Source organism: Anas platyrhynchos, chromosome 16, assembly GCF_047663525.1.
Source record: "Anas platyrhynchos isolate ZD024472 breed Pekin duck chromosome 16, IASCAAS_PekinDuck_T2T, whole genome shotgun sequence".
Lineage (NCBI taxonomy): Eukaryota > Metazoa > Chordata > Aves > Anseriformes > Anatidae > Anas > Anas platyrhynchos.
In genome coordinates, this window is record NC_092602.1 from 3,105,129 (window position 1) to 3,133,111 (window position 27,983).

Below are 27,983 nucleotides of genomic sequence, written 5' to 3' on the forward strand. Positions count from 1 at the left end.
TTTTCGTAGCATTTTTATTATGCCCTATATAGGAAATGTTAAATTTTATTCCTGTAACAACAGGTTAAATTTGTAGTCAAACAATAGGAAGACTGGGCTGTGTGTGAGAGGAAGACGAGTATGTGAAGAGGGAAGAAGATGAGCTAAGCTGAGTTCGTTAAAGAAGTTTAGTATCAAAATCATGCTGCCACAACTAAACTTCCAGATAGAAGCAGTTCATTATGTTCAGATGTCAGTTGCAATTGTTACTGTCTGTCCAGCAGAAACAATACTCAGCTCTGTCTAGGGTCCCATATTGTGTTACTTAAGCCTGCTCATTTCAGTTCTTAAACCTTGTGGTGGTATCTCTACTGTAGGGATTTTTTGATTGCTTGTTTCAATTACCTCAGTTTCATAGGCAGTTTATTAGTAAATACTCCCCACTGGTATGTATTCTAATTTAGAAGATAAACTCTATTTTTGGGCAAGAGTGGACTTTAAAATAACAGATTCTTTAAGAGGCTAAAGATCTCATTAGGAAAAGTGGCCTAAATAACTGTACCCATAATAGTATGTAATGTTGGAACAGATAAAGAAAATGGTTGTTAACCCTTTAATGTTTTGGCAAAAAAAATAATACTCATCTTTTTTTTATGGCTTTAGCTTTTTTTTCCTCTAACCTCATGATTTATAGAACATGTCTCATCACTTCATAGCTTCCCGGGCTGTTGGAACCATAGGCTTCAGCATGCTAAGAGCATTTCTGCTGTAGGAGTCTCCCAGTAACTGCCTCTGTGTTCTGACAGTTCTGAAAATAAATGTTTAGTGTTAACTGCTATCTTGGAAAGTGGTAAAGGGATATTGGTTCTCAAGTTAAACATTTTGATAATGAATTGATCATTCCAGGACATGGTCACAGCGAGGTATTAGATTAGGACTTAATGCGTTCTACGCTTGAAGTCAATTTGAAGACTTGAATCATTCAGGGTCACTTCCCAAGTCCAACTGGGCAGCCTGCATGCTGGTTTTTCATTTAGGCTTTTGTTCATGAGGAAGCCCTCTTTAGGGAACTGCAGTCACATCTGCAAATGGCACCTGTTTTACTTGAAGTGTGCGCCTTTGCCAAGTAGGCTTCAAATTGAACGCATGTAAATGATTGCACACAGGAAGAGTGGAAATTGACCCATAATGCTGCCATGGCACTGGGAGGAGTCAGATAAGTGGGGAGCTTTGAACTCCAGAAGAAAGGCTAGGGGGTGAGGTGTAATCAAGATAATATTGCTAGGTAGTTGCAAGTAGCTGAAAAACTCAGTATTTGCAGGTATTAATTGTCCATATTTTCAGTGAGGCAATGCGGCTTGTTTAAAATACCTTTAACTTGTATTGCAACTAAATGCGAGTCCAGTTTCTATCAAGGAGAAGAAACTGTAAATCACATGCTACAGTATATACTCACATGCAGTTAAATAAGTGGCTTTCTTTGGCCTCTTCACATGGACTAGGCTTTTTTAAGATTTCTTTGTGGGATAAAGCTCGGTATTATAATGCTAAAATGCTATTTTGTGCATGAACAAAAGGATTGTGAGGAAAGCTGTAATGATATGAACCAAGCCATGCTAAAACTGTTCCAAGTTTAATTTGTTAAAAATAATTGATGAAAATACTTCTGTAACTGACTTGTGCTTTTAGGCTTAAAGCTATGAGATTATCTAAAGTTAGACTATATAGACTGTAGCAGCTCTGTATTAAGCAACGCAAATACATATTCTCCTAATTTCTTGTTGTCTTCTAAGTCATGGCTTTGGGTAATACTTGTAGTTGTTCTGTGGTCTAAAATAGTTGATTATCACAAAACAACACAAGATTGATTTGAGTTAAAGTATATGGAAAAAAAGCCTTCTACTTATAGATGAGATCTGCATTAGACTGCTCACCAAAGAATTTCCTGTCTATCATAGGATAAATTCCTATCTATAGTAAGTTTCACTTATGCTCATTAAAGTGTATTTGAGACCATAAATGCCTTAGTGTCGTAGCTGTTTTGCAGAGAGCTGCTCAAAATAGTTCTGTAATAGATCCTGATATAAAGTTGTTTTTTTTTTACATATTGGAAATACTTTGAATGTTTTAACTCCAGCCTTCTCAAATGGAGATGGTGAGGGAATATAACGCATCTTACCTTAAATTGTTGAGATAAACTTAAAAGCAGCAGTATTGTAACATTAAATGCTTCAGTTCTGATGATAGAGGCAGTAATAATAGTGAGTAGCTCTTGTGGCAATATTGTTGCTTGAATATCAATCTACAAGAGCAGGAGTCTCTCCTGGCACATCAAATTTTTGGGAATATTGTGTTTGAGTTTGAACAATTTAGAGCTGTTCAGAATCAGTGCACTGGGAGATGACTCGTGCACTCTTCTGTCCAGTTACTTGAAGGTACTTGTTTACAGCTGCTTTTTGTATTAAGAAGCAATGAAGACTTCAGCATAGTCTTGGCAAATGTGGTAGTGTGTTGGAGTGGGCCGTAACTCTCCAGCTGCTGTAAGAACTACAAAAATGCGTATGTGGATTGACAGGCATTATGCCCCATCGCACTGAGGCATTAGCCTGTTGTTCAGTGATATCTGAAAACCAGCTGCAATTACATGTCTGCATATGAACTTCCCCACGATGTCAGGAGAGCATATTGAATACTTTTGCCATTTTTGGCTGAGGTCACTGTTCGTCTAATGCTATTTTCTCTTGCTGCTCAAGGGCACGGTGGCTTAAATTAGTTTTCACATGCTATAAAGATACAAAAAGACAATTTGTGGCTATTTATGGGATCCCTTCATATACACATGCTTATAAAAAGATGGGCAACTCCTCAAGCTAACCTGCTCGATCTCTGCTGGTTTTAATGGTGGTTGGGGCTTTTTTGATGTTATAAAAAGTCAGGTGGTGCAAATTTACTCAGTGTTCAAAGTAGCACTTAATTCTCTTCAGCATTTTGTTCCTTAGCTTTCTTGTCTGAGTGACTGTATGTTCTAAGGCTGTAACACCATTGCTGACTTTCTCATTGCATTATTTGTTAATGTGCATTATTGCTGTTAGTTGCATAAGCAGCTCCTGCAGGAATTGCAGCTTGTTTTAATTTTACTGCAGGGACACAGTCCATTTACTGAGAAAATCATCTCTTATTAGCTAGTTATTGAAGTATTCTCCCTTGTCTTTATGCATTCTTTTATAATAAAAATGAACTTAACACTTGAATAACTGCATTGCTAAAATCACGTTAGGAATAAACATGATTATATGCATTTGTTAGAAATGCTGATGTGTGAATGTAGACCCCCTCAAACATCAGTCAGAAATGTGGCAAGTTAAGTTGCTTGCATGCAACAATTTATTTGAAGTAGTCACAAAATAGTGAGGCTTAGTTCTTTCACTTTCCTTACAAAAATAGGAAAAGCTCTAGATAAGAGAAAGTAGAAAGAAGGAAGAATTAATTGTGGGATGATAAAGATGCTGGAGCAAAACTGGCCATGCAGCTCTGGCAGCTGACTTCATCACTCTGCCATCTTTAGGAGTGTGCTGTTAACTGTTCTACCATCTGCTGCCTTGGTATCTCAAACACTTGATAGAGGAGGTGGTTCTTTATTATTATTATTATTTTCATCCAGTGTTGTACTCTAGAAAATAGGAATGTATGACAAACACAGCATAGAGTTCTGCCAAAATTTTATGGGGATTTGGACTGTGGTATATTTCATACAGTAGCATTACTGAGAAGTAAAGCTAGTTCATGATCTGAATTTAGCTTTCAATTCTGAAATATCTGGCAGTATTCAAAGGAAAACATTTAAAAGAGCAGATCTGCATAAGCAGTTTCTAAATAAACATGGATAATGTTCTGATCTCTGAAGAACAGAAAACTGACTTTGGGCATAAAGAAAACAACCAGAAAACTGGCCAGGACAGTTTCTGAAAAGGAAACTTGATTCAACTTATAAATAACCAAAATTTGTAGCTATGTATTCTGAAATTGGTTATCTTTCTCCTGAGAATGTAGTCATATGATTAGAAATACAAAATAGTGATTTTCAAAAATGTTTCTTTGATAGGATAGAGATCTTGAAGACAAACATACAATTTCCAAAGTGTATATTGGATACTCATAAAATGAGAGTATTGTGAACCACAACATATTTAAGAAGCTGTTAATAATCTTAATCACCTAAACATTTACTGGAAAATTCATTTTCCTGGCTGATAAAGCTAATAGCAGTTTGGTTAGAAATCTCACCAAAAAACAAATACTAACTTTGTCTTATTAATTTCTTTGCAGTTGGAGACAAGGTTCCTGCTGATATAAGGATTACGTCTATCAAATCTACAACTCTAAGGGTAGACCAGTCAATTCTCACAGGTATGAGTTCTGTGACTTTTGGAGAACTATGCGTACATTTGGAAGTGACTTTTTACTGTTCTAGAGTAATATAGACTATTTCCCTATGGACAAGCCAGAAGTTATAGAAGTACAATGTTGCACTTAAGTGCAGTATATTTCAGATCTAGTTACTTAAATTTTAGTGGTTGAATGCGTTAACATTGTCACTTGTGTTCACATTTGTGGGGTGAATATTTTTCTGAGGTTTATAATACCTTTTTGATATTTTTTTTAGTCGAGAAGCACAGGAATCTTATGGGGAATAATTTCTTCCCTAGTTTATGCATTCTTCTAGGTCTGAACATCCTGTCACTGCTTGAATATGAAAGTATGGAAATCTTGCTAAATGTCTTCTGTAACACCAATTTTCTCTCACAAGAGCTTCTAAAATACAGGCAGCTGTTAAATTGCTGTTACTAAAGCCTTATTTGCTGAAATTCTGTCCATGCACATTCATGTGTTTTCCGATACTAGCTCTCAAGCGCAGGAGCTATATTTAGAGCGCTTTCAGATTAGTTGAAAACAAAACAAAGTAACGGTACTTCTGAATATAGGAAAGAAGCTAGGAATCAACCAAGCATGTTATAAGAGTTTTCTCAGCTGGAACATGAAGATCTATCTGCCTGTTTTGGTAGTATAAATAACAAATGTCAACTAGCTCTGAATTTTGAAACAGTAAATTATTCATCAAAAATTTATTTTTGATCCTTAAGTTCATCTTGAAAAAACAGGTTGCAAATTTTCTTAGTACATATCCTCAATAGCACAAGACTGGTCAAGCTTACTTCTGTTTAGCATAAGAAAATATAAGCACTCTATGTTTGTAAATCTATCAGAACTGGAAGAAGTAGAAGTAGTCAACTGGAAGCTTGCATAAGGGGAATAATGAATTCCCTGCCATTATTTAAATAACTGAAAATATTTACTTTTTTTTTTTAAGAAAACACTTTTTGAGCCTATTTTAAATTGATGTTTGAGTCTTCTAATTAGTAAAACAGGACTACAGTCTAAGATGCTCATCAAACCTTTTAAAAGTAGGAAGCTTTGGCTCTCTTGGGCTTACAAAAAGTAGTATGCTTTTAGCATCAGTCACTGAGTTACCACTCGTTTTGAAATCTGGTGTAGTAATTAACATCTGTTCTTACTGAGAAGAAGCTTTGTATTCCGGTGTGATGTTTATGGAAATTGAGACATTGAAGGTTTTTATGGAAGAGATTTCAGAAGGCTTCCAGCTAAAGGAGTTAACTGACAGATGGCTGCATAGTGTTAAAAAGAGAAAATCAAGGTTTGCCAATAGATGCATAACTGGTAACATGTAATTATTTAAATGAGAATGTAACTCTTCCAATGCATAGAGAACAAACTCATGAATGCATGAGAAGCACAAAACAACACTGAAGTAGAAACTTCCTTGTGAAATAATGAGAGGTCATCCTTGATGCAGTAGATCTTGATAGGTTAAAATAAGGAGTGGAGTGACTACCTATGTGACCACTTTAATGTCTCTTAAAAGACATGGTTTATGCTTCATTGATTTCTAACTCTATAAAATGTTTACTTAAATCTTACCTTATTTTCATTAAAAGCCAGCTGTTCAGTTCTTTGGTCAGTTGAATTATTTCCTGTTTTCCTTAAGCAATTAAAATAATTTAAAGAAAGCAGTTTCACACACAGTCTTTTTCGGACTGAAGGTTATAACTTTTGATTCCCTACAGGACTCAAGATGATACATGTATAATCTCTTCTTAAGGCTATTATCTTCATTTTAGGTGAATCTGTCTCTGTTATTAAGCACACTGACCCTGTACCTGATCCTCGTGCTGTAAACCAAGACAAAAAGAACATGCTATTTTCTGTAAGTTGTTTTGAAAGTTTTAAAAGAAAGTGAGGAGAATTTAAAGCCTGAATCTAAAGGCCGTATGACTTTGCTGTATTCTCTGTGCCATATGTATGTAGTCTCCATGTGCATCAAATGGAATGAATTAAAAGTTAGAAGTAACTTTTAATGAAAGCTGTCCTTAGGGAAGATGCTTGTTGAAACTAGTTTGTGAGGAAATTCATTTTTGTCCTTTAAAATAAAGTTTTGAAGGTTGGAGCACGTGCACTTTTAAAGTACGCCTAAATGACTGCTCTTTCTAAAGGAATTGTTCTCAAGGCTGATAAGAATGTGTACCTGAATTGTGCTATTGTGTTGCTAAAACTGAGAACTAGCTTGATAAAACAGAAATATGGAGTTGATTTGAAACTTGTTTCATGGAAGTGTTGAATGCCTTTCAGACACTGAAATAACTCTTACTGTTGGTGAACTCCCTGTAGAAAACCTAACTTCTTGCTCACGTTAAACATGTTCACACAATCCCACAGACCATGTCTGTTACTCACAGTAAATAACATAATTAGGATTGGTTCTTGCCAGGCTAAAACAAAACAAACCCTCTTAAGATGTCAGTAGACATAGGTACTGAATGTATAGCAGCTGGATTTGATTTTGATGCTTATAGTAGACCAGTATAGGTTCGTATTAGGCCTAAATTGTAAATATAAATTATTCTATGCTGGAATATTCTCTTGCATATATTGGGGGAATGTCATTCTTCCTCTCTTCTACCTTTTCCATATCCTAACTCAAACATGTTCTCTAGTCTGGCCTTGTATAAGTGTGTGTTGTTTTTTGTTTTCTTTATTAAAGGGAACTGTTTACAGTTTGAATGCAATTTGTTTTCTCTTCCCTTTATGTACATTAGGGTACTAACATTGCTGCTGGTAAAGCTATGGGAGTGGTTATTGCAACAGGAGTAAACACTGAAATTGGCAAAATTCGTGATGAGATGGTGGCTACTGAACAAGAGAGAACCCCTCTCCAACAGAAGCTGGATGAGTTTGGAGAGCAGCTGTCTAAAGTCATCTCACTTATCTGCATTGCTGTTTGGATAATAAACATTGGTCACTTTAATGATCCGGTTCATGGTGGCTCCTGGATTCGAGGTGCTATCTATTACTTTAAAATTGCCGTTGCTCTTGCTGTTGCTGCTATTCCCGAGGGTCTGCCTGCTGTCATTACCACCTGCTTGGCTCTTGGAACCCGCAGAATGGCCAAGAAGAATGCTATTGTTAGAAGTCTTCCCTCCGTAGAAACCTTGGGGTGCACCTCAGTTATTTGTTCTGACAAGACTGGTACCCTGACCACGAATCAGATGTCAGTCTGCAGGGTATGTTGAATTGGCTTGCTCTGTTTTTCTTTCTCTCCTCAGTCATTCAGTTTGAATAGTCAGCGTTGTTTGAATTCTTTTGATCAGGATTTTTTTCATTCTCATATCATGAAAATCTTGCTTTATTTTCCCAAGATAAACTTCTACTTTTAATTCAGTTTTCCAGCGTGTAGTGTTTAAAGGCTTTTATCTCTTCCCTTATTTAGTCATGGCCAAAAATAGCTGTACCCGCATTTGATGGAAGGAAAGGTTGTTTGCAAGCAGCTTCCTATGGGCATTCTGCAAGCATGTCAGACTACTGGCGATTAGTTAGTATGATTTGTCCAGTTTCAGGAAGTGGTAGGATGTGTAGAAGCATAAAAACATTCACTTCGACATAGGAAGATGATGATGGTGGAGAAGCTTAGCAATGAGAAAAAGGTAGAAGGTTTACTAGCAGTAGCTTGGATGGTCTGAGTTCTCTTCTCTACTGTTTCCACCTTTTTTTGGTTATCGTTGCTAGTTGCTGTTGCTCTGATGTAGATCCCTGTATTGGTTTCAATGTGCATGACTAATCTGGCAACTTGAGGTGCTGTTGACCCTGTCACCTGCATTGCCAGGGTCCTCTTCAACCAGCGTATGGTGTGCTTTTATGTAAGCATAAGTGATGTGTGCGCCTCCCTTTTTGCTAGTATTCATTCTTGTGCTGATTGAGATTTTTATAGCTAGTCACCTAATACAATACATGTTGTGTTGCCAGTTTTCCATGCTTCCCATGTACTTGATATTCTGAGTAGGAATTTTATGGAGAAAACACTAAGTTCTTTTCATAATTGTAAATGTTCAGCAGCATAGCAAATTTATGATATCAAATGTTTGTTCAGTCATTACATCGGGTTAGAATTCCAAATGTGTAAATGTTGCGCACTACAGACTGGTATTTTTGGCAGAAGTTTTTAAGTCTTAACCACTTTATTCTCATGTGATTGATTTTTCTTTTTAATCGGTGGTTGACTTATTCTACATGCTTCAGTATTGTAGTATTTATACCTAAGAGACACAAAGCAGCTGCTCATCAGTATTCCAGAGGAGGTTACTTGCAGTAGAGTTGCATAACTGCCCTAGTCTTTGCAGAGATTTTTCATCACCAAATGCAAGCTGCCAAAAATGAAGATGCCAAAAGCAGAAGGCTTCATGGTTAACTCGTTTAAGAACCTTCAGATGTATTTACGTAAAAACTCAAATGCTCTACTCCTTAGATTCAGAGGGCTAAATGTTTTACATCTCTAGCAGTACAACTTACCAGGTCAGGCAGCTACAGAAAAACCTTAATTGCTTGACTTTGCGAAGCACAGCAAAATCCTAATATCTGTAACCAGTATGTGTATTCAGCTTCACTTGAAGCAGAGAGATTATCTAGCTTTTTAAGAAGCATTTTTACAATAGTAATTCCCTTTTGCAGTTAACAGTTTTCATAATGTTAAGTAGTAATTCCTGAGTGTCCAAAGGAAACCTTTACTAAATATTTCAGTCAAAAGCAACACTTCTTTAGGAGAAGATTTGAAGTCTTGTTTTAATGTCCTCCTGTCCTGTTATCTCAGACAAGAACATGTTTACTCTGTTTTATGATGTTCGTTTATCTGCTTGTTTAGCTTTTTATTTTTTTAAAATTACTTTGAAGATTACAGGGACTTGAGACACTGCAGACCTAGATATTAGGCTGTATTTTGTGAATGCTTGCCGAAAACATAAGGCTGCAGAGTGAGGGGAAATAAAGATCTTAAGATGAGGTATAGCAAAATGGCTCATAGTAACCAACTTCTAAGAAGTTGTATTAAAATACACTATCAATCAATGAGAAAACTTTCTCCTCTACTACCAGCTAGTCCTGGTAGAGTATGACAACTTGAGGTGCCACATTTTTATCTCCACTTTCACTGATTTGAATCTGCTTGCAGCTCTCCTAGAACGGAAACAGAAACAAAGGACAGATGAACGGATGCATGTGTCTTAGAGCACAAATGCATCCTTCAAATTAGTGTATTTATTTGAAAATAACTTCAGCCTGTACTGTAGGGACACTTGAGCTGTCTGAATGGTTCTAATCAACCAGTGTAGACTGACTGTAGATTAAGTCATTGCAAATGACTTAAAGAAACAGGATAGGAAATGCTTTCACTGATGTTAAGGGGAACTTGTAGTCTGCCTCTTGCCTCAAACCTTACCTGCTGCATAAAAAAGCTTCTGTTATTTGTAGATGCTTTGTATTTTTGCTTTGGTAAGAATTGTCAGTGTACAAGCTGTCCTGTGCTGCTTTTGATTGGAACTGCTACGTCAAATGTACACAGGAGAATTGAGTCTGAAGCCAAGGAAGAACTTAGGCACAGTCAGGATTGGGAGCTAGTCTAGTCCTAATAGCTGAAGTTAAGTGTATGCTCTATAGGATTTTTTCATCTCTTTGATCTACTTGTACCACAATTGAGTTTTCAAATAAGATCTGAACTGAAATGCTGTGTTCTGTACTTCATGCTTCAGTACAAGGAGCTGTTCAAACATGTATGGGAGTGAAGTTCAAAGTATTGTCTGGTTTTGTCTAGTTTGTTTACTGAACGTGGACTTGCTTCTTGTACCTGCATACTTAAGGTTTAAATCTCATGCATTAATTATTTTTCAAAGGCACTTCTAACACTTCTAACTCTAATTTCAGATGTTTGTCCTGGACAGAGTAGATGGAGATAACTGTTCTCTGAATGAATTTACTGTAACTGGTTCAACATATGCTCCAATGGGAGAAGTGTAAGTGTTAAATATTTGTCTATTTACTCACTGACTGTTACAGTAGACTTGCAAAGTGATGTGTATACTACTCAGTAATTGAAAACTCAACCAGTGAGAGTGTAAACTGCCTCAGAGAAGACTTTCTTAAAGTATCTTATGAATGTGCTGAAGTTTTCTTGAATTTACTGTAAATTCCTCTGTCCTGCCCTCAGCAGTTGGTGGGGCTTGATGCTTCTGTACTTGGGTAGTATATGTGTTTGTCTCAGCCTGTGGCATCTGAGCTGGTACTAAACCACTGGCCTTGAAAAGGCATGATCCATTTATGTTTTACTTCAGCAGTTTCAGGTCTTTCCTAGTGGGATAGATGGTTCATCCTGAGAGCTTCTAGAATCTTAGGGTTCTGATTCTAGAGGGAGAGAGCCTCCTTCTATCAGGTTGTTCCTGCTCCTTTTATTTGGCCGGTCTTTCACGTATTTTTATCACTTCAGTTTTACAGAATTAGAATTCTATGTGTAAAGTAGAACTAGATTCAATTATTTTAAACATCTCGACCTTATGGAGTTTCACATACAGGCCTGTGACTTCATGCAGTCTTCACCAATCTCAGTAGCAATTATCCCTCTTTATGGTCTTAACTGCTATCAAAATTAATGTTCTCAGCAGCTGGAAATCTTAATTCCCCAAGTCTCTTTTTGTTTCAAAGCTAATTGCTGTCAAAAGCTTATGCTTCTGTTTCAGCAGACAGAATTAGACAAGGTGACACTCTAGATCCTGAAACGCATCTAGCTATTATGCTTTTGCTGCTCTCTCAAGAACTAGAGATAAATGAAATAATAAAACTCAGTGAGGTGACAAATGTGAGTATAAGAAGTGTCATCAATGTATGTTAATGTTCTGTTTTTACTTGCTGAAACTGGGGAAATGTGAACAAGTGTGTGAGTAGCACTGCGTTCATGTACATAGCATTTTGTAGTGACTGAAACTTTTCTAGTGACTGATTTCTCAGTTACGAGACTGTGTCCTGAGGCCTGACAAAACGCTCTAAACTGTTTGACAATGTGCATGCTGGTTTGCAAAACGAGACCACAAAAATGAAAGTGATTGGTAAGAACTGCAGCAAAAGCTAGTAGAGTGCATTTCTTCATTTTTAGCTAATCAAAAAACCTGAAGCTTAAGAAAAAGCTTCACGTAGAACTGACCCCACAACTTTGACTCCATGTGTAGTTGTGTTACTTCAGACATTGTGATTGCTGATAAGGTGCAGGCAGGGGAAAGCTGGTATAACAAGTTAGGGATATTCAAATACACTGGTTGTCTGCAGGTTCAGGACAGGTGAAAGCAGGATGTACCAGCTGTGACAGATGATGTGACAAACTGAGAGCTGCCGAGAACTTTAAAGAGTTAAGGGCTTAGAGCTGCTAAATTTTGCTTACGACTGTAGGATTATATGCAAAATGGAACTTTAAAGCATACTTATTTTTAAGATGCATTTTGTTCATATGCTATTATGCAACGCTGGATTTCTTTTGCAGTACTACAAGAGGCTGAACAAAAAGCTTACATAATCAGACGTCATAGGCAGTGTTAAGCATTCTTATGGAGCAGTGATTTATTTCTATCAGACATTTTTCTCCTTGAGGGCTTTAATAAGAGATGGTACAAGAGAATTGTCTTGCTGATTCTGGTAAAAATAACAGCATTGAGCACTTCTTCTGGTTCCTTTATGTTTACTCTAGAAGTGTGCTGATGCTACAGAAAGTGAGTTCATTTATTATCTATTTCTAAATGTGGAAGCAAAGAAGTTCCTTTTATTTGTGATGCCTGAAGGGTATATTACTTTGGGAAAATGTACCTTTGCTTTTCCTAAAGAGCTCAGATATTCATCATTAAGTATATATAACTACTAGAAAAGAATATTTTTTTGCTAGTGGAATTTGTGTTGTGAAATTACCTAGCTTTTTATTGATTTAGGAGATTCGCATACAGCACAGATCAATTTTTAAGAAATAACAAAGACCAAATCTACTGCCTGTCCAGTTCATGCATAGCAGTAAATCTGCAGAATGTGCAGTGAGACTAAGGAAGTTAAGCTCCTAATGTCTGGCAATATCCTTTTCCTTGGAACTCCCGTCCAAGTCATACATGCTGTAATACTGATTTCAGATTCTTCTTTCACTGAGCTCTTTATTTCTGTTCTGTGTTGCTGTATGACTGTCACTGGACGAGATAAGGTTTTGTAATTCAGGTAGTAATTTCATCGGTAATGTTGTTCTGTTCATTTCTGTCTGATCTACAATTCAGATTTCACCTTTATCAAATTTATATGATAAACTTATATCAAATTTATTTTTGTCTAATAACTGCATATCTATTTAAAGGTATCCGGATTCTCTGAACTCTGTAGTTCCAAGTCCTTAATAAGCATTGTATTAAATGGCAATACAGTAGCAGGTTTAAAGAAGGGAAACATTAAATGCTAATTGTAAATAACTAATGTAAATTTCCCCCTTTTTCATCCTCTGGGAAGGCATAAAGATGACAAACTTATTAAATGTAGCCAGTACGATGGCCTTGTGGAACTTGCAACGATCTGTGCGCTCTGCAATGATTCCTCATTGGACTACAATGAAGTAAGTACATATCCTGGAAATATCCTGGAACAGAGGGGAGTGTGAGAATGAGGATAAATGTTTGTTCTCATCTGTCTATGTAATACCTTTCAGTGGTAAATCCCCTTCTATTCAAGGAAGAGTATTTAGGTCTTCTTAAGCATTAATTCTGGGAATGACTTGTTTGTTGAACACTGAGGAAACTTAAGCCAGGCAGTAAGTTTAATCTGGAACTTGGAGATCTCTTGCTGTGTAGAATGCACTGCTGCTTTCTTGCTTTGCCTTGCCTCCTTAAGGTTGCTACATCTCAAAATGACTTGAATACTTGATAAGATGCTGACATCATTCTCTGCTGGTATTGAGAGGAAAGGCTTGAAATTTTCTACAAATGAAACTCCTCAAAGTTGCTTTTTAAAAATAGTTTTGCTTGTTTCCTAAGCCATATTAAGATTTGTTAAGCATTTTTTTTCCATTGTGAAACTTGAACTTTGTCTCCAGTAGGTTTCAGCTGAGGGTTAAAGTAAACTCTTGTGTTTGTTTGCTTTGTGTTAACTAAAGGCTAAAGGAGTATATGAAAAAGTGGGTGAAGCTACAGAAACGGCACTTACCTGTCTGGTTGAAAAGATGAATGTATTTGACACAGACTTGAAAGGACTTTCTCGAATTGAACGTGCAAATGCTTGCAATTCGGTCAGTACTCTTTTATCTGGAATTCATTGGGGAGTGAGTTTTGGTACATAAATTGTCTAAACATATTGTTACACTGTTGTCTTCTTAAAAGGTGATAAAACAACTCATGAAGAAAGAATTCACTCTGGAATTCTCAAGAGACAGAAAGTCTATGTCTGTCTATTGTACACCGAACAAACCAAGCCGCACGTCCATGAGTAAGATGTTTGTTAAGGTGAGTTCCATGCTGGAGAAGTGCAGTTATGGAATGGCTACAAAGACTCCATAACATTAGAAATTATGGCCAAACTGCTTGGACATAAAGAACTTTGTTAGTTTAAGCAAATGCTGTGTTGGAAAGGAATTTTTTTTACTAAGATTTTTTCTTGTTTGCCTCTGCAAGGGTGCTCCTGAAGGTGTAATTGACAGATGTACGCATGTCCGTGTTGGAAACGCTAAAGTAGCATTGACCTCAGGAATTAAGCAGAAAATAATGTCTGTTATTAGAGAGTGGGGAACTGGTAGAGACACATTGCGTTGCTTGGCTCTGGCAACCCATGACAATCCACCTAGAAAAGAAGAAATGAATCTTGAGGACTCCTCAAACTTCATTAACTACGAGGTAATTTTAGTTAAACGTCCTTTTAACATTTCTTCCTCTCCCAAATGGGAATGGTGACTCCTTATGTTTGGCCCTTTTCTTGAGGTGTAGTTAAAGCTGAGAATGTCTTACTGGGTGTTTTTGATGTCAGACACAATTAGCCACATCTATGGAGGGAATTATCAGTTTATAGAACAGATTGTATGTAGCTTTAAAGAAATTCAAAAGATACTGTCTGAGAATATTCTGTGGTTTCTGGTAACTGTCCACCTTTTTCTTTCACCAGTTAATTTTGGGTTTAAAAGCAAAATGTGCATTTGTTCTTGATGGCTGGTTATACATGCTGTCACTTGGCTAAAAGCAGGAGAAATCAGCTAGAAACCACCTACAAGTTATACTGTTTTGCATATATGCATACAGTCCTGAAGGTCATAACAGCATAAACTGTTTCAGAGACTGAAAAACCTTCCCAAAAGTGCATTGTGGTTTCGGCTTCAATGATTTTTAGTTTGACGCTGCTCAACTGCGAAGACCTCTGGGGATTTTATGATGAAACCTCACTACCATTTTGTGCTCTGAGGATCAGGTTTACTTCCCCTCCTCCATACTGTTGTCTGCGAAAAATCTGTCCATGATTATCATCTTAGCTACTCTGTAATTTTCCAATGAAATCTGTATCAAGGACTTAGGCTGGGGTGAAGTGTTGAGGGGCGTGATAGCAGTTGGTGAGTTTTGGTTTGTGCACTGTGCTGCTGGCTCTGATGGTGAAAAAGAAAGACTTGACTGTAAGTTGAATTTGCAAGGGTAACAATTAGATCACAGCTAATGAAATGAACGTATTTGAGGCAAGGCTTAAAAGTGTAGGATCCCATTTCAGTGTATGCTTGTGCTCTTGGAATTAACTATGGCCTCTCGTGCATGGGGTACCATGTAGCATTGTGATTCTGAAAGCACCAAATGCTGCCTCACCTCCTCATACTTGTCAATGTGCGTATAGATGTGTGACATTTTGGTTCTCCCACTCTCTGAATTAAGTGTCAGACCTAAAGCACTGTGAAAATTTAGCATGGCAAAACAAGTAATCCTTCCAGAATGAAAACAACAAGCATATCATACATAATACACTGGCTTTGGCCAAACATCAAGTTGACATAGGCTTCAGTGTCCAGTTGCTCAATATAGAATATTGGGAATGGGAGTAAACACAAAGGTCACTACACTGAGATGTATGTTTAGCGTGCAAATAAAATGATTGTTTTGCTAATGTCAGATGTCTACAGGTTTTTGTGCTAAAACTCAGTGCTGTATTGTTTCAGACCAATTTGACCTTCGTTGGCTGCGTGGGTATGCTGGATCCCCCAAGAATTGAAGTAGCTTCGTCTATAAAGCTGTGTAAACAAGCTGGTATTAGAGTTATTATGATCACTGGTGATAATAAAGGCACAGCAGTAGCTATTTGCCGACGCATTGGTATCTTTGTGGAAGATGAAGATGTGTCTACAAAAGCCTTTACTGGCCGTGAATTTGATGAGCTCTCACTTGCTGCCCAAAGAGATGCTTGCCACCATGCCCGTTGCTTTGCTCGTGTGGAGCCTTCCCACAAGTCTAAAATTGTGGAGTTTCTTCAGTCTTTCGACGAGATTACAGCTATGGTGAGGAATTGAACTTCTTACTTGATTTGAAAGGCAGATACTGTGTTTAAACCTAAATTATGCCCTGTCAGACTGATGCCTTGTTCAGGACTTCAGCTTTTTCCTGAACTCCATCTCATAATAGTTCTGTGCTTAAATGATTTGATCTAAAATACCAGACGCGATGTGAAATTCTTTTCTTGTCCTATATAAAAGTGTCTGCTCTTCTTCAACTTTAAATTTTTGTTTTAGACTGGTGATGGTGTCAATGATGCCCCTGCGTTGAAGAAAGCAGAAATTGGAATTGCTATGGGTTCTGGTACTGCAGTGGCTAAAACTGCTTCTGAAATGGTTTTAGCAGATGATAATTTCTCGACTATCGTAGCTGCTGTGGAAGAAGGACGTGCAATTTATAACAACATGAAGCAGTTCATCCGTTACTTGATCTCTTCCAACGTTGGAGAAGTTGTGTGGTAAGTTTCAGGTGTTTTCTTTGGGCTAGAGTAGTGATGATGGAGTCTATTATTCATTTACTTCCAGTATTTCTCACTAAAACCAGAGAAACAGGTTCCGTTCTCCAGGTAGTTGGCTCATTGTGACTGTGTGGAATGAGGTCTGTATACTTCCAGGGTCAGTAGCATTTACTGGAGAACTTTAGCATAGCACAAAAGCTGAGCGTTGCATTTTATATAATACTCTAGCTCAGTAGGTGGCTAAGATGCTTTAGTTACTTCTGTGTTTGGAATGCTTCTCTGTGGAACTTAATTGTAAAAATAAGAAGACAAAATCTTATAAGATCTGTTATTTCAGATAACATAGCAACATTTAAATGTTTCTGTAACTTAAACCTCAAGTTACGGAAGAAAGTCTCTTACATGTCCTGGGGAGAAATGTTGCCCCAGTGCCACAGAATGTAAGTATTGATCTCCTAACCGTTGCTTACATCAAAGCATACTTTCTCCCTGAGCAGAATATAATACAGCATTTGTCTTGCCCTATTTTTTGTAGACTTTAAAGCATTAAAAACTTTAATGCTGTTTGTGATATGAAATGGATAACTCCATGTGAGAGAACAGAAAGGATGCTTTAAGCTTAAGCATTAAAAAACTTATTTGCGTTCACAAAAATAAGCTTATAATTGGTGGGTTTTCTTATAGTATCTTCTTGACTGCTGCCCTGGGTTTTCCTGAAGCTCTAATTCCTGTCCAACTGTTATGGGTAAACCTTGTGACGGATGGTCTCCCTGCTACTGCTCTGGGCTTTAATCCTCCTGATCTTGATATCATGAATAAGCCACCCCGCAACCCTAAAGAGCCACTGATCAGTGGATGGCTATTCTTCCGTTACCTAGCTATTGGATGTAAGTAGTAAGAGCTTTCTTATTTCTCTTAACTACAGCATGTAGATTTTTTGAGGCCCACTTTGAAATCAGTGTCTAACTTTTGCTCAAGTTCTGAAAACTAGCAATAGATGATCTGTAGAATTGGTATTCTATTTTGAGATTCACTGTTTTGTGTATTTGCAGGCAGTGCTATGATAGAATGGTAAAGCAGTAACTTTTTCTTTTCATTGCTAACAACAGAGGCAGAAAAAGTTATAGTTGCATAACATCAGTAAGACATCTACCACTTCATCAGAAACTTTTAATTAGATTCCAGATGTATCTTTTAGATAAATTAGTCTACTTTTTTTTTCAGTACTCGGAGGTTTCGAAGTAGAAGTTCAGGTGTGGCAAGTGAGATGTTCTCTTGCATAAAGTTCACAACGCTGAAAAAAGTTGTTTGTTTTCCTCAAGGTTATGTTGGTGCTGCCACAGTGGGTGCTGCTGCTTGGTGGTTTATTGCTGCTGATGGTGGTCCAAGAGTTACCTTTTATCAGCTGGTACGTGCTCTGTTTAGTTTCTCCAGGGAAAGGGGCACATTCCTTTTATACATTTTTTTTTCTACAGTCATTTCAAGAAAAAACAGTAGCTTATTTTTAAAAAGATTTATGTAATGAGATATTCTTTTGGATTTGTTAAAGTAAAACTTATTTTAAAGACTAATCAATTGTGATCAAGCTCAAAGGTGGCATATCTGAGCTGCTAAACAATTCAGAGGACTGAGGGGTGTCTTGTAAATAAAAGACTAACCGAAATTTTTCTGAAGCTGGCAAAAACTTTTTGTTTTTCTGGTGCTTGTAGTGTCATATTAGACACTTGTCTCTCCTGTAGTGTGGTGCTTGTAGGATTCATATTTGAAGTTTTTTATGATACTACTTACTTCCTAATAGCCTACTTTACATTTTAAAAGTTAACGAGCTGTAGAAATGAGTTCGTGTTTTTCTGTTCTAGAGCCATTTTCTGCAGTGCAAAGAGGACAACCCTGACTTCTTTGGTGTCGACTGTGTGGTGTTTGAGTCTCCGTATCCAATGACGATGGCTCTTTCTGTACTTGTCACCATAGAGATGTGCAATGCTCTCAACAGGTTTGTATCTCCACATCAGAAAGCAAAGCTTTTGCGTAGCTTATCCAAAATCCCACCTTCTATGCAGCTTGGTTCAGAGTATGTGGACAGCTCAACGAGTAATGAGTCATACTTCCTTTCCAAATCCTGGCAGTGCAAACAAAATGACTCTCAGATAACAATTGAGATCCCTTATCATAAGGTGTATTTTTAATTCTGTCAGTTCATTCTGGCACTTTACTAAGCATAAGCAACTGACATATTTTCCGTTACTTTTAATCTGAGCTTAATTAATCAGATTATCCCTCCCATGTGATATCAAGGAGAACTAAAATAAGAATGTTGAAGATATGGAAAATAATTTTTCCTGCCCGAAGGGAGTGTGGGTTTAGCCAATTAATGTTATTATAAATGGAAACCACTAAGTAGCACAATGTCAAGGATATTTTCTTCAAATAGCTTAGAGGTCACTTTAAAGTTGGTTTTTAAAATTAAGTGTGCTGTGGTAGTCCTACATAGTAAGGTACTGCTCTACATTTGGTGTTCTGTATCTCAGACTCCTCTGCAGATTGAATCTGGAGTGGATTTAAAGAATAAGCATGAAGAAGGTACAAGTGGTACAAGTACATGGCCTCCTCTTTATTTCCAGTCTATAACTGACCTTTGGAGGAAATGGGGAGGGAGAAATAGGGCCCCAGCAGCTGACAGACAGGAGGATTCTGTCTCACGCTGTTGTACCCAGCATTCTATTCTCTCTCCACACCTGTGGAGAGGATGTCAGGGTCTTAGCAAAAAAAAAAAAGTAGATTAGGTCAGGAATGGGCAGAATGCACAAAAGCTTTCAAAAACAAACGTGAGACTGAACTGTGGTCACTCTGTGAAGCAGTCTTCCAGGGTAATCTAAAGTTGTAACTTACTTAAACCATGCTTTGGTGTCCTTTCCTTCATGACTGGGATAACTGGGGCTTGCCTTGCTGCTCTTTCCAGCTCTTTTCTGATTTACTGAATTTCCTATCAGTATCTTGTACGTACACACATGTACTGTGTTTCTGTTGCAGTCTGTCAGAAAACCAGTCCTTAATGAGGATGCCCCCGTGGGAGAATATCTGGCTGGTGGGCGCTATCTGCTTGTCCATGTCACTCCACTTCCTTATCCTTTACGTGGAACCGCTGCCAGTAAGTACTTTATATCCTCATCTCTGAGCTTGGAGATGGAGCAAAAACTTGTTGGGAGCTTGAGACAAGGGGTGGAGGAAGAGCAGAGGTGTAATACTTGGCTTTTCTTTCAGATTATCTTCCAGATCACACCTCTGAATGTGACGCAATGGCTGATGGTATTGAAAATCTCACTACCTGTCATTCTGCTGGATGAAACACTTAAATACGTGGCCCGTAACTACCTGGAACCTGGTAAAGATAGTGTGCGGCCTGCCACCAAACCGTGTTCTTTGTCAGCATGCACCGAAGGAGTTTCCTGGCCATTTGTGTTCATTACTATGCCCTTGGTTATCTGGCTTTACAGCACAGACACTAACTTTAGTGATATGTTCTGGTCTTGACTGACATGGTGACAGTTTTACATTGAAAGAAAAAGTTTAACTTAATCAATTTTTTTATTGTTTAGAGCAACTGTCTATTTCTGCTGAATTTTCACATGAACATATTTGCCGGTGATGGAGGTTTCATACTCTAGATTTTGGTTTTTTGCTTTTTCTGACTTCAGTGGGGGCAATATATTCCTCTTTTATACACAGTTAAAGTGTCCATTGACATGTACAGAGAACTAACACTATTTTATGCAATTTTTTTGTAGATGAAAAGCATGTACAGTGTTCTGTTCAATAGTCTATTCATCATGTAAAAAAAAAAGTAAATTTTTTTGAGCCAGCGGACACTATCAAACTAAATTGGCAGCAGATTTTAGGGAATGAATGTGTGTTGTCTGAAACTAAAAAAAAAAAAAAAAAAAAAAAGAAAAAAAAGCATGTAACTGTTTGTCTTCTGCATGATCATCCCAACTTAATTTGTCATACAGTCAGGTTTTATTTTTTTCATAAGCCAAACTTTCTGCACTGGGTAGAGAGTACTGCTACCTTGGTCAGGATTTCTTCTGTATCCCCTCTTCCTGCTCCCTTGCTCTTGGTTCTTGACTGTCCTTGTTTACACCAGTTTCTGTATGAGGTATGCCTAATCTTGCTCGTGCAGAAAATATCATTCCAGGTGCAGCCTGCTGGGGTTCTTCCATATTCTCAACACACAGTTTTTTTTTTAAAGATTATTTATTTAAGTGTCTATTGTATTTTTATTGTAACAGACCTTATTTTGCCAGTGTTGCCCATGATGCAGGGATAGGGAGGTTTTCTTCTGTCTACTTAAATCTAAACCAAGCCTTTTTAACCAACACAGTCTGTTTTAATTCCAAAAGAGCGTTTAAGTTGAGTTTTAATACCTTACTTACATGTGTCAGATCTTTTTTTTTTCTTCCCCCTTTAAGATCAAAACTTGTAATGAGACCTGGAAAAATAACTTGCACTGCATAGCTAGAAATTGGATTTCCTACACTTAGGGCACTAATGCTAAGTTGTATACATGGAGTTACTCTGCTGGCCTGTTGTTAGCCTGACTTGAAGTAACAAGCTCGTGTGTGTGTTTTGTAAAATCTGTAAATAGCACATGACCAAATTGAACATATTGTATAGAACTATTTTTATTTTAATGTGGCACTAACCACCTTCATTATTACGGTAAATGTTAAAGCATGTTTTCAAATTCAGTCCTGTATCAACAACGTGTAAGTCATTAACAGTCCTAACTGTGGTGTTTTTCTCCAATGCCTTCCAACTTTCATCGACTAAAGTGAGTATTTCTCTTCCATTTCACCATGCCAGTGGTGACTTGCTGTAAAATAGCATATGCTGTATACATGTTGAAGAATAAATAGTAATTTCCTTCATTCCCATGCTGTGTTTTGTCAAATTCTGCTGTGCTACATTATTATCACCACTTTAGACTCTCGTTTTATGGTGTGAAGCTGAAATTACTGATTCTGAAGGTAAAGCGCTTGCTTTTGTTTTAGTGCATTTTAGAGCTTGTTTTAGAGCAGCCAGGAGCCTTAGTGTACCCCAAGATCCTACAGCTTTGTCTTAAGTTCAAGATAAAATTGGATAAATCTGTAACTTAAGACAATGACAGGTGTTTATATGAATGTTTAGTGTGCAGAACACTAGTACTCATGGTCAGGTGCTGGTTTACTCTGAGGTTTTGTCCTCCTCTGAGCACACCAGCCCTTCTCTAGGAATAATCCACACAGTGCTCAATGCGCAGGTGCTTCTCTGCTCCTCTTTGCAAAAGCAGCTTATTGTTTCCAATGAATGGAAACACTTTGAACAGTGGTCATACAAAAAGACAAAAGAACAGTCTTGGCTTCACAGGATAGTCTTTGAAAATTGTACAAGGGTCATAATGCCTTTGTTGAGTAGCAGGTGCTGTGTTATCTTGTGTTGGCTTGAAATCTGCTTTAATAACCAAATTCAAACAGCTTTCTTACTCCTCATAGCTTTTAACTACCATTTTCCTCTCTGCTCTTTTAGAGCCAGCTGGAATCCAGTGAGCACAGATTAATCCTTTAGGTTTCAAGCTTTCAGATATACATGCCAGCCTCAGAATACAGACCTGATTTGAAAGTCCACTGCATTGCGAATACTCCCTGTTTATGTAAACATTGATATACTTTAACTGATGCAGAAGTGACTCAGGTAGGGGGAGATAGAAATGATGTAAGAGGTTTTTTGTAGAGCTGTAAGCGTTGAACTCGCTTGAATGCCCTCTGTGTAAGGAGGAACCTGTCTTTGCCAACCTGGATGTTTTGCATACCACAAAACCGATGGCCAGCACCAGTCAGATGCTGTCTGAATACTAACTGAGCATTTTAAGGCTTGCTCCTGTTTCTTCAAACAGGAAACTTAAAGGTCATGTAATTTAGAATTCCTTGAGATCAAAATATATCCACGTCCATTGTCATTTGTTGGAAACAATAGAATTGTGGCCAGATTTTTTTCAAGGGGGCAGGAATAGCCACTGAATCTTTGAGCAATGGCTCTGTGTAAACCTCCAGAGCTGTGCTTTTCTAAGCCATGTATGTGGCAGTAGTTGAGAGCAATTCTTGTACAGTTCTTTTCCTGTCTATTACACAAAATAATTCTTGTATACAACACCTTTCTCCCCATCTCTAAGACACTGAAGGGGAAAATGGATAAATTAAAATTCAGTCTTTGACACGTTCTGTTGAATCTTTGTCTGGCACACTCAGTTGTGTATGTTGAAGACAAATCTTGCTGAGGGCTCACTTCTATCAGTTATCTCAGGGTCTCACTTGCAGTAGGAGCCTTCTGTTTCTTGGAGTTTACCTTTGAAAGCTAGGCTGTTGGTGGGCGAATGGAGTGGCATTTATCCCTCCTGACTACTTCTGCAACCTCAGGAGCCTGGTTTTGTAGGGTTTGCTTAAAGAGCCCAAGCGATCTTAACCTACCTTGCTTTTCTTTATTATTTTTAGATGTCTCCTGGTCTTGCTGTCTAGACCTCTTTGCAGAAATGGAGCAATAGGGTTCCCTATGATCAGTACTTCATTATTGTTGGTTCAGTGACAACTGCTGTTATACTTCAGTACTTCTGTTCTCCAGGTGTTGCCACTATAAGATGCAGGCCAGCCTGGTGTGGTCTGGACTGGCCAAACATTAAGACTTACCATGTGCTTCTTCCCCTGTGGTCAAGCACCCAGCACTAAAATTGCTCTGCTGTGGGCTTTCAGGTTTTATTTCCCATCTCAACTTTAAGAAGATAACTTCATTCCTTTTGTTTCCCTTTGCTCTCATCTCACTGAGCTTCATCTCTCTGGTCTTCTGAATTCCTCACACCTTGCTTGTTTTCTAGCACGTGAGGGGTGTGTAAGATTAAATGTTGATTGTGACTGATGGTACCATATGTGAGAAACACCAGGAGGGATCCCAGCTTATGCTGGGAAACCAGTGGGTTTTGCTATGACAGCAGCGCCTCCTGAATTCAGTGTTCTGTGGGCTGGTCCAAAGCAGAACAAAGAGGATGGTCAGGCAGCTGCAGTCATATGCCAGCAACATGGAGACAAGGGCTTTTATCTTTGTCATGCCCCAGGTGCTCTCAGCTTTCAAATGGCAGTGATTCAAAGTACTGGTTTTGAGCTGCACAACTCAAGCTGCTCCTTCTTGCCTGTATCCAGGCACTAAAATTAGTCCATGGTTGGTTTCTCAAAGCATTACCGCAAATAAATCAGTATGAAAGAAGCTGCAGAAAAATACATCCCAGTCTCTCACAGTGCTGCAAAGCTGATGGTTGTAGAGAGGCCGTTCTGGAGAAAGCTCATGGTAAGAAAATGAGTTCTTAATCTGATGATAAAATGCAGTACAGCAGTCCTCTGTCACTGTTCGAAGAACACAGCTGATGCACAGACTATATGTGGTAAACTGCTTAAAGATGGTTAAATTTGCTGAGATGAAGGGAGGTAAAAACTGATACAAAATTGTCTGTCTCTTGCACCTGTCTTGTTTACCTTCTTGCACTTCTAACCATTAACTGTTTCCCTAATCTCTGCTAATTACATCCTTAATTGCATTAATATTATGCATTCTCAAATCCTAGCAGGAGAGCCTAAATTTTAGTGTTAAGCCATGTTTTGAAGAGCCACCCTTTAGTTCTAGGCAATCAGAGTACACTTTTTCCAGACCCAAGGCTAACCTTACGCTGTATTTTAGGGGTAAAGTCCAGTAGTTATACTGTACTCTACCCTTTGCCTACGCATTAATCTGTGTAGTTTAATGACTTCTTCGGAGCTTTCCTACTGCTTCCCAGAATAAGCTGCGTAACTTAAAAAAGGGACATTGTTAGGTCACTTCAGGGCCAAACTTGCACTATAATGCCTCAATTAAAAGAACACTCTTCAAGATTATTTATTTTAAAGGGGAAAAAAATAGCTCAAACTGGGTACTATAAGAAGCTAAAAGACAGACGAGTCTCCCTTTACTTTTTACTATTACCACTAGTCAGGCAAAGAAATGCAAACGCTATCCAAACATACCTCAATTCATCTTCATTTATGGTCTTCTGGAGAAGGTGCTGACTTTGATGATAAAGGGAGCTCTGCTGAATTCAGAAGAGCTGAGACATAATCCAGAGTGTCCTGGGCTTTAAGAACAAAGTAACCTGAGAGTGTCCCTTCAATGACAGAGCAGTTGTTATCAGACTTAACATTCTTTCTTCTGTCACTGTTGATCTTAGTCTTGCTTTTACAATGATACTTTGCATTCATCCTTTTATTAACTGTTTCCTTTTCTTTCTTTCCTTTTCAGCAATACTGGAGTAATCGCTTCCTAAACAATTTTGCAGAAATGTAAGGTTGTTTTGTTGCGTGCATGTGTTTTTAGCAACACATCTGCCAAAACTTCTGCATGTATCATGTGTAAAGATTCTTTGCTTTCCCTAAAAACAAAACTCATTGTGTTCTCTGTGGAAGAAATGTGTGGTACCATTAGGACTTCAGATGTACAAATGTGCAATATAGTTACAGAATTGGAAACTCTCTCCAGAGAAGTTTGGGTTCTGTGCAGCATGGAGAAGAGTTTGTTTATCTTTGAACAAGAATCGCCGAGCTGTCAGCCAATTTTCCATATTCCTGTATGTAAAATGTCAGTTTATAAAATGTACAATATCAAAACTGCATGCCTTCGGTTGTAGACAAATCTCTGTATTGTATCATCCAAACATACTACTCTATAACAGCTTATGTACAATGCTATCCTATTTATAAAACTCATTGAAAAGATTACAGATGAATGTTAAACTGTAAGCCTCCAATTCATACCTTTGGATTTTTTTATCATGTGTGCAAATCAACCTGTTTTGCACTGTAATGTAACTTATTTAAATCTAAGGCAGTAAGACAGATGTTGGTGCAATACAAAATATTGTGATGCATTTATTTAGAAAGCAGCAAATGATTTAGCCAGTTACCACAACTGCATGTATGACCTTTAGAAGTTGTAAATAAGATCAGTTGTCTATTTACATGCTGACAGTAAGAAGCATCACACCTAGTTTCATTTGTATCAGGTAAATAAATTTATTCTACAATACATACTTTGTGTGTTATTTTATGCACTTTGTTTTCCGCAGGTACATGCGTACATACTTCAGCGTGCTCTTATATTAATGCCAGGATGACACATATTTGCACCAACAGCATTGCAATCTTTCCTTCTAGAACTATGCAGATGCCAGCTGCTCTTCCAGCAGTATTGACCTCCTCGCTGGTGTGACTTCCTCTGTCCAGGGGCTTGTGTGTGTGTTTAAGGGACACTGTCAAGTACTTTGATCACTCAATTTTTTTTAAAATGCTCCATTGTTTGTAAATCCCTCTGAGAAACTTAAAATAAACATTTCTTTCCCAACTACATCTCTATTTTTTGTCCTTTTCTATTTCCTAAATTGCCCCAGCCCTCAGTAGCTGCTGGCCCCTTCCACCTTCCATAGGCAGAAGGAAGATTAACCAAGAGTGCATTTGCTACAAGCCATGACCAGCCTGCTTACAGCTGCTTTTGTTAGTCATGGCTTATTCCCTTCCTCAAGACTTAGGCAATTCTGCCGGTAAGTGTGTTGCAGCAGTGCAGGTCCCACCAGGTCACAGCATCAGAGCCCTTGTTACAGCATTAGGCAAGGCTAAAGCACTCCAAAGGGTAAAAGCTGGGTTAGCCAAGTGTCCTGTAATGCTCTGCTCTGACTCCTATAAACTACGTTTTGTTTGGAGTAAGAGGAGGGAAGTAAGGGCACAAGCAGAGCCTCTCTAACTCTGCAACTTCAGCCAACTTCAAAGGGGAGTAATGCGTTTTAAATTAACTGTAATGCCTCTCCAACTAGCCCATGATACCAGCACAGCGCCAGCAAACAGCGTTATCCAAATTAGGTGACATGTCTGAGCCCCTTCAAACACAACAGCACGAGGTTTAAAAATACTAGAGCCGAATTCCGCGGCTGAGCTCCGCTATATGATGGTCGGCGCTGCATTAATACATAGGGCTGGAGGAGAAGGCTGCTTCCTACTATGGTAGTGTTGTTCCCAGCAAGCTGAGCTCTGCTCCTAACCTCTGGGCCAAGGCTGTCAGAACCGAGTTCAGCACAGCTTTTATCTGCAGCTGCAGCTCTTCCCTCCACCTTATTTATAGACCGGCTCCTGCGCACACCAACAGCACTGTCACCAAATAACCTCCCGGAGCTGCTCCCAGCACAGGCCAACAAACAGCAGCTGTCCATTACACTGTGCAGACACCTGAGCTAAACAATTAAAATCATTTGTTCAGCCCGTTAGGGAAGAAACTGCCCCATTAGCAAACATCTCTAGGCTGGTGTTCAGGAAATGGTAAGAAAAACAAAGCGCTCTTTATCGACTACAGGCAGCTGAAGTCCAGTTTCTCAGAACACACACACACGGTGTAGCAACAGCCTGTAAAAGTTACTCCTGCTGCCCAGCTGAGCTGATGCCCTCTTTTCTACTTTCATAAATACTTGCCAGTCTGTACGTTTGGTATCGGTGCTGTTGACAATTATATTAATTCGTTGTTCAGAAAACAGCTTCAGCTTCTACTCCGTACTGCTGCCACGGTGCGAGGATGGTTTCGGCATTTCTGCGTTGACAGCACAGCACTGGGGAGTGAACTGAGACCAAACCCTTAACTTAGCTTTAAACATTTTTTTTAGTTATGATCTGCAAGCATAACTAGTCCCCAGATGAACTGCAAGCAGCACTTCTGGAGTAGAGCCACACAGAGAAAACTTTGTGAAGCTCAGTGGGTTGCTAGGTACTCAAGTGCGAGAGCATGTGGGGTAAGAGATGCTGAGATAAACAGCTTCATCGCCCCCCTCCTCCTCCTCACCTCGCTGCACAGCCCTGGCTCCAAAGCACTGCATGGATGGGCCCCACTCTGACAGCTGCGGAGGGAAGAGAAATGGTTCCCAGCACCCTCAGGAATTACGGGCAAATTACATCAAGCTCCAGGACAGGAGGCAGAAAACAGCCCCAGCTCACAGCCAGGTGAATGTGACTGCGTAAGATCTGAACCCACAGCCACCCCCAGGCTGGTGGGTGAGAAATGAGGAAAGCACTTGGTAGAGGAGAAAGCTCATTTGTTTCACAACCTCAGCTCTGAAAAAGAGCCTCAGGAAAATCTACGGGCCGAGCCCACAGAAGCCGCAGAATGAAGAAGAGCATCCCACCCTCTGCTCAGCCTGCAGAGCCCTGAGCACCTGAAGACAGTTTTAGAACATTTCATCCCCAACGATTCAGCTGCTCTAAACCAAACTCCACCAGAGCACCACACACCTTCCCCACCACCGGCTGACTTCTGTCCCCAGCAATCTAACACAAGCCTGCTGCTGTGTCATTCGATGCCCAAACCAAAGATGCACAATCAATACCGAAGGGAACCAATCTAACTGCAGTCATGACCTCAGGTTCTGCTATCAGCCACAAACACCTCAGAAGCAGTTAACTGCAGCCCAGAGCTGAGGCTCTGCAAAGCCCGCGGGACGCTGCACAGAAAGCTCTAAGCTAAGTGGGGCAGCACCGAGAGCGGCG

General features: G+C 38.8%; 1 protein-coding gene across 3 annotated transcripts in view; it reads left to right on the plus strand.

Moving 5' to 3' along the window:
- ATP2A2 (ATPase sarcoplasmic/endoplasmic reticulum Ca2+ transporting 2) overlaps window positions 1-25,808 on the plus strand; it is a 45,231-nt gene extending 19,423 nt beyond the window's left edge. The window contains exons 6-21 of one of the 3 annotated variants that reach the window (XR_002400541.4): window positions 4,306-4,386; window positions 6,177-6,262; window positions 7,152-7,616; window positions 10,303-10,391; window positions 12,901-13,003; window positions 13,541-13,672; window positions 13,764-13,886; window positions 14,055-14,273; window positions 15,569-15,904; window positions 16,136-16,356; window positions 17,041-17,243; window positions 17,679-17,764; window positions 18,216-18,349; window positions 19,387-19,504; window positions 19,618-21,184; window positions 24,706-25,808. Coding sequence is in view for 2 of the 3 variants with exons in the window: in XM_005016313.6 (XP_005016370.1) it covers window positions 4,306-4,386; window positions 6,177-6,262; window positions 7,152-7,616; window positions 10,303-10,391; window positions 12,901-13,003; window positions 13,541-13,672; window positions 13,764-13,886; window positions 14,055-14,273; window positions 15,569-15,904; window positions 16,136-16,356; window positions 17,041-17,243; window positions 17,679-17,764; window positions 18,216-18,349; window positions 19,387-19,504; window positions 19,618-19,887 (2,666 nt within the window). In the remaining variant the exon portion in view is untranslated. Of the gene's footprint in view, window positions 1-4,305; window positions 4,387-6,176; window positions 6,263-7,151; window positions 7,617-10,302; window positions 10,392-12,900; window positions 13,004-13,540; window positions 13,673-13,763; window positions 13,887-14,054; window positions 14,274-15,568; window positions 15,905-16,135; window positions 16,357-17,040; window positions 17,244-17,678; window positions 17,765-18,215; window positions 18,350-19,386; window positions 19,505-19,617; window positions 21,282-24,705 lie in introns of those variants that run through there. The other 2 variants (XM_021270084.4, XM_005016313.6) reach the window with 2 other exon arrangements.
- Window positions 25,809-27,983: the final 2,175 nt, after the last annotated feature.